Source organism: Anneissia japonica, unplaced genomic scaffold (assembly GCF_011630105.1).
Source record: "Anneissia japonica isolate Jap-2015-1 unplaced genomic scaffold, ASM1163010v1 scaffold4058_len632159_cov189, whole genome shotgun sequence".
NCBI classification, from domain to species: Eukaryota; Metazoa; Echinodermata; class Crinoidea; order Comatulida; family Comatulidae; genus Anneissia; species Anneissia japonica.
Window position 1 is genome coordinate 617,934 of NW_022735300.1, and position 6,464 is coordinate 624,397.

The 6,464-nt window shown below is 40.5% G+C and overlaps 2 protein-coding genes across 2 annotated transcripts; both read right to left on the bottom strand.

Annotated features, from left to right (window-relative positions):
- Window positions 1-3,083: 3,083 nt before the first annotated feature.
- LOC117116561 lies at window positions 3,084-4,265 on the bottom strand. The gene has a single exon (XM_033260629.1). It carries the CDS (start codon window positions 4,263-4,265, stop codon window positions 3,084-3,086), a length of 1,182 nt encoding a protein of 393 aa, XP_033116520.1.
- Window positions 4,266-4,645: 380 nt separating this feature from the next.
- Window positions 4,646-5,290, bottom strand: LOC117116562. Its single transcript, XM_033260630.1, has 2 exons — window positions 5,007-5,290; window positions 4,646-4,898 (listed from the first exon to the last, which is right to left on the bottom strand). The coding sequence occupies exons 1-2, from the start codon at window positions 5,162-5,164 to the stop codon at window positions 4,646-4,648; spliced, it is 411 nt and encodes a 136-aa protein (XP_033116521.1). The 5' UTR covers window positions 5,165-5,290.
- Between the last annotated feature and the right edge of the window lie 1,174 nt (window positions 5,291-6,464).

Consider the following 6,464-nt stretch of genomic DNA (forward strand, 5'->3'; position numbering starts at 1 on the left):
ATGTATGTAACACATATACTTTGCATGTGTTCATCGGGAAGATTATGAAACAAAATGGACGGTGTGTACCACGTGACTTTCGTAAACCAAGGAGCGGAATGTCGCAACTCTTTATATATATGGCTCTGGAAAATATCGTAATGTAGCGCCCTCTATAATTCAACTCTTTTTGTCCAAAACTCCTATTCGTGAAGATACCGTGTGATGAGAGTGATTGTTGTATGCCATAAAATCTTCTGTCATACATTCAGAGCTTTTGGGGTTTCATTGTTGAGTTTGCTTTGAAACCAAAATGAAACCAAAACAAATTAAAACGAGCGTAGACAGCAATGATAGCAATTTTATTGTACTTTATAAAAGGATATAAATATAGTACTGTAAAATATTCATTTTGTGCATAAGGTGTCTATATAGTTAATACTATTAAGTTTGAATCAACCAACCAAAGCACTGGAACCATGTCATGAAACCTATTCCGTGTACACCAAGTTCTTCCCTTATAATTGTTATGTTGTGTAATAATAAACTATAGTTTTAAATTGTGAAATTTGTACATAAGGTATGCAGCTGTATATAGTTGTAAATGATAAAATAAATGTGAACTGGCTTGCTATACAATACCTTGTGCTGCTGTAAATATGTGTATGAGAGGTGAAGGTGAACTCTGCGGGTATAAATCTTCGTATATTTATCTTCGTATTTTCTCCTTATTAGATGTAGGCCAAATCGTTGGTTTTGGTATGAACGGGCTAATTTGAAAGCAAAGGTGATGAAAAAAGCTTCCTAAATTATGCCAGAGAGTTTCTACTAGTGTTCATAGATTAAGTGAGTGGGACTTGAGATCACTGTACATTCTTTTGGCCTAGTATAACGGAAATTCCCTATTGTGTCGGTATTCCATTTGTCTTGACAGTGTAAAAATTATATAATACCTTATACTGCCACATCAGATAAAAAAAAACACTGGTGTAAACATGGGTGTGACACAGGATAACATTGACAAAAATAATAATAATAATAATAACACTATCCTCTCGAAAATCTGTAATTTTAAAGTACTGAAAAAAATCTGGATTTCCTAATTAGACTAGAGGATTGTTTCCAATAGGGTCTAGAAAACATTTTTAAAACAATTTTCAAGAAAACAAAACAATAATCACAAGACAATAAAAGGGTTGTAAAAATGGTCAACGGTTAGGTCTTAATAAATATAATCATTGACCGCAAGAGAAACATAACGATCTAAATAAAATGCCGCCAATGGTGCGACGTCATTGTTGAAAACGCAGTGAAGTTGGTGAGGTAACATTTATTACTTTGTCTTGAATATGAATTAAAATCCTATTACGGCACTAACGTATAAGCATGCAAATATTTCAGTAAGGGGCTTACCCAATATATTAAAAAATATATTTGAGAAGCAAATTTTACAAATATTCTCAGTTTTTAATTCAGAAGAAAAATTATAGATTTTCTGGGAAAATTATATTCTATTTTGGAAGAGGGAAATTGGCCTTCAAGATTGGATTTTAGGTAGACTTGGGATGCCTGCTGAGTCATTGCGACATGTTTCCAATAACAAATACAGTATAAAATTCAAAATGCCACAACTACGAACTAATTAAAGGCAATCTTCTGTCACATGTTCAATGTGTTATTTTGTCCGTAGTAGTAATATGTATTTTCTGATTGCTTTAGTATTTGTTTCAATTGTATTGCTTGAAAAAGTCACCGTCATTTTTCACTTTTCGATTGGTGCTATGATGACCGCCCACCGCGTAGAGGCTGCATTTTTACACCTCTAGCGACTTCGTTGGCTTTAAATTGCCATTTCGGCTGTTCACCAATCAAATATCTTGTTGTTCATCCCCCTCCCCCACCCCGCCCAGTAAACGGAAAGCTGAATATTCATAGATTCTTCTCATATAAAATATATCAATTCCCATTAAATGAAAAAAAAAATCACCATCAAAACACTAATTTCAATATGAATTGAATTAACAATCCTGTCTAGGAATTATGCCCGCAAAAAAAAATAAAAATAAAAAAAAATGTGGTTCGTGTGTTAATCGAACACACAACATCCAGGTTTGCTATTTATTATCCACTATCAACTAAACTGCCTTAAAAAATTTAAAAAAAAATGGTTCGTGTGGGAATTGAACACACAACCACCAGGTTTGCTATTCATTATCCACCTTCACTCTTAAAAAAAATGGGTTCGTGTGGGAATCGAACCCACAACCTCCAGGTTTGCTATCATTATCCACCATCAACTAAACTGCTTTAAAAAAATTAAAAAAAAAAAAACCTGGCTCATGTGAGAATCGAACCCACGACCTTAAAAAAATAAATAAATAAATAAAAAACTTGCCCCGTGTGGGAATCGAACCCACGATCGCTGAGTTTACTACCCTGATCCAGCATGACTAAACCGCGGCCCCTAAGCCATAAATGCAATAAACCTAGTACCACACCAAGTACCTGTTAGTCAACCTATTAGAAAAAATTTAATATTACGTATGGTCATGGTGTAAAAAAAAAATAGGCCGTGGGCCAAGAGGGTTTATTTTTTGTCTAAAAATATATAATTCAATTTATAATCGATTTATGATTGTTACCATCTCCATAACTTACACACTTTTTTTTTTAAATAGACAAAAATGTTGGAAAAATCATTATGCAAATTAAAAAAAAAAATAGACCAATCATGTTACGGGATTGATTGTATTGTACTCGTTGATGACGTCGCGAATTGCGAAATAACAACAAACAACAACCTTTCATGTCCCAGCCTAGGAACCACTCAATTCGAGCGGATGCCACCGAAGGATAGAAACGGTCGAAAAATACATGGAGAACGATCTGGCGTTCAACGAGGAACAGGAATGGTTCCTCGACTTCGGTCGTCGACAAACCCGTGTCGCCGACCGAACTAGATCGCGCGTTCGCCCACATCATGGAAGATTTGAATGAGGAAACGTTGTAATTTGAAAACTATTGAATTAATTACTGCAATAAAAAAAAATTAAAAACTTGAAACGTTGTATTTTGTTTGCTTGTGTTATTTATTTTCATTTTCATTAATAAAATACATCGAAATCTTTGTCGTGTCCGCCGCCGCAATCGAAGACGTGCTGCATCAACGAAGCGTGTTCCATGACGGTGTAAGCTTTGAAACACCTGGGACATCTCAACGGCTCTTCTTCCTCCTCTTCCTCCTCGTACGAAACTTCCCCGACGGCGGCACTTTCGTTTGTTTTTGCGAAACGCAAGTCATCAAGCTCTCGGCATTTCTTATCCAGGCCCATGCGCAGTTCGCGGCAATCCCTCTCCAACATTTCGTTCCTCGCTGAAAGCGACTGGATTTCTCCCGTAAGCTTGATGACGTGCGCTTCACGTTGATCCGAGTAACGTTGCCATCTGGTGTTTATGCTTATGACTTCCTTCAGCTGTTTCGAAAGTTCGGCGTTTTCCCTTGCCAAGCTCGACACTTGTTCCTCCAAGACCTTGCATCGATCTTCCGATGAGAGAGACCCACAATTTCTCTGTTCGCCGACATCCTTTTCCCTTCGTTCGTAATCCCTCGGCTCCCGAGCCACGTCGATCTTGCCCGTTACCAGATCGTCGATCTTCGATCTCATCCGTTTGATCTCGCGGCAGAGCGTTCGGCAGACGTCGTCGGCGTAACTGCGCTGTCCGTAGCACTCATTCAGCTCCGACGTCAGTTTTCTAATCGCGACGTCCTTTTCCGAGTCGGAAGAATTCGTAGCGCTCAGGTACTCGGTCAGCTCCTTATCTTTCGTACGGACCTCGAACGAAAGTTCGGCTATCCTTTTCCTGAGAGCGGCGATCGTCTTCTTCGCTTCCGCCACTTCCTCGGAACTGTAATTCGAGTTGAGGACGGTTCGCAATCGCACGTTGTCCCTCAGCAGTTGGTCGAGAACCTCCTTGTCGTGCCCGGGCACGAACAATTTGTGCTCTTTGAGATCGACCGACGAATCGAGTTTGGGTCTGTGCAGTCTGAATTGCAATTGCTCGATGTTTAGGTTCTTCTTCTTGAGTTCCAGTTTCAACGAATCGATCGAACCTCCATAGTCGTTCAGCAAAAGCTTCAGCACGTCGATGCTCTGCACGACGGTTTTCAGGAAAACGATTTCTTCTTCTTTCTTTCGCAGCCGGTCCGATTCGGAGGAGGCTCCGCCGACACATACATCGTCGGTGCTCTTTGTCGCAGTCGTCGTCCGGCCAAGTGTCTCGTTCATGTCGTTAGCTCTACGAGTGTGATGGAATCACTTTAACTCGACTTTTATTTCGACTTCGTTGTACGGTGAGCGTACGTCATCGGTTCTTGACTTGACGTCACGAGCTCATGGGTAGGCCAAAGTAAGCTTTTATAAAAATAAACAGATTGTAATAGATGTTTTGCGTGTGTGTGTATATAATTTTCGATTTTCCCCTTTTTAAAATAAAGTCCTGTTTCAAACCCTTCCTCTTTCGTCAGTCGTTACATAAGTCAAACACTATCAGGCTAACAAGAACAGCAAACCAATAGTCTAATTTGCTATTTTTTCTAGCAAAAACTTTATTTCGTTGAAAAGATATTCGAAAATACACGGATTATGATTACAGCTATCGCGTTGAACTAATCGTATTTTCCTGCATTATAATCATTTAATTTCAAAACGAGATCGTCCCTTTTTAAATACTCAGCAATTTCAAACAGAAAAAAATCAACCTGTCGAGGTCTGATCACTGTCAGTTTTTCCAATTCAACCATTAACCTTATGGCTTCCTTTAGTCGTCCAACAGTTCTTGCGGGTATGATTGATTTCAATCTCGCTTTCAGCGATTTCAACTCTTCGTTGATTCCAGAAGCAAAATCAAGTATCATGGCCCTATGGGGGAAAAAACAATATTAAATTAGCTCGGCAATCATTGGCGAGAAAAAAAAAATTTTTTTTGCTCCAAAGATAAACGATTAAATAAAAAAGGGAATTACATACCTATAGGGTAAAATTATCTTTTTACCGAGTCCTTCCGTGCTCCCTCGAAAGTCCAAAACCTGGCGTTGAAGTTCCGAACGCCCTATCAGTCCCAGAAGCTCGATAAGTATTTCCAATCTCGATGAATAAAGTAATGCTCTATCCTCTAGTTTATTCATTAACTCAAGGCTTCGGGTAAGTTTATCCAACTCGCCATGTCTGAGACCGATGCTCTCATCCAGGAATAAGTACTTCAGAGCCACAACATCTCGATCCTCGAGGTACCTCGAGGTACCAACATCCCGCGATACGCTGATTCGTCTTGCCCGGCCATTGCTGCGTTTTAACGGATGGACAGGTTCCGGCGCTTATTTATAAACCAACTATAACGATGACGTCATGTGTACTTGGGACCTTGACGTCATCCGTACGCCCTTATTTGAAAGCATCGATAGGCCGGTAACGATGACGTCATGGGTACTTAGAAAACGTCAGCTGACTAATCCCTATATATACTCGTGAATCATCACGAAACGATATCAGCGAACCTCGACGCCATGGCAGAGAAGACGAACAGAAGAATCATAGCCAGAATGGTTAAGATTTTCACCGAAGATAACATATTGTTGGAAAACCTGCTGGCCGCCAATCGAGGTCGCATCTTGACGGTGGCATTCTGTAACGCGAAACAAATCTCTCTTGAGGTGGCGTTCTCCGCTAAGGAGACTGGAGGCGGGAGACACTACGAATGCTTTGCCTGGACCAAGGTGGACGGAGTGAGGTGTGTGGGCAGGCAAGGAACCATCGAAGACCCGCACACGCTTCTGAATATGTACGGCGTGTCGAATGCCTCGTTGGAATTGGAGGAATACGCCGTCAGACTCGGCACAATAGGAGACGACATGCCGTCCATCGACAGGGACGCCGACAGGATCGTCGCGATGGCGATGGCCGTGAAGGACGAGGAAGATCTGCTGGAGCCGTTTCGAAAAAAGCAGGTGCTTTGGCAATTCAACGAAACTTTGAGATTGTCCGTCACGTTCATCAGAAGTGAAAGGGACGTGCGTCCGTACGTCCGTTGTTACTGCGGCTTCGTTCGAGAGAACGGACAACTGTTTACTGCGGAAACTCTACTGCTGAAGGCAATGAACGAGTGGTTGACGACTGAAGCAAAATTCGCCTTCGTTCCCAACATGATGCTTCTGAACAAAGGACACGCCTTTCCCAACTCCATCGCCGTTGGTTTTGCTGTGCGTAAGAGGAGCTGCGGCACGATAGACGACGCCGAGTTAAAGAGAATGAGAACGGTCGTTCAAAACGACCACGATTACGCCTCGTCCGAATAACTGTATATATTTGTAATTGTTTAAATAAATACGATTGTACATATAGTTGATTTTGAATAAAAAAAGAAAGAAAAGAAAAGTATATTTTTTGTCTCTTTACTCTTTTACTGTTTCCGACCGACTATAACAAACG

Coding starts and splice junctions, on each gene's coding strand:
- LOC117116561 (XM_033260629.1), bottom strand. CDS start 4,265: ATGAACGAGACACTTGGCCGGACGACGACTGCGACAAAGAGCACCGAC.
- LOC117116562 (XM_033260630.1), bottom strand. CDS start 5,164: ATGAATAAACTAGAGGATAGAGCATTACTTTATTCATCGAGATTGGAA. Junction 4,899..5,006: donor AAGATAATTTTACCCTATAG/GTATGTAATTCC, acceptor TTTCCCCCATAG/GGCCATGATACTTGATTTTG.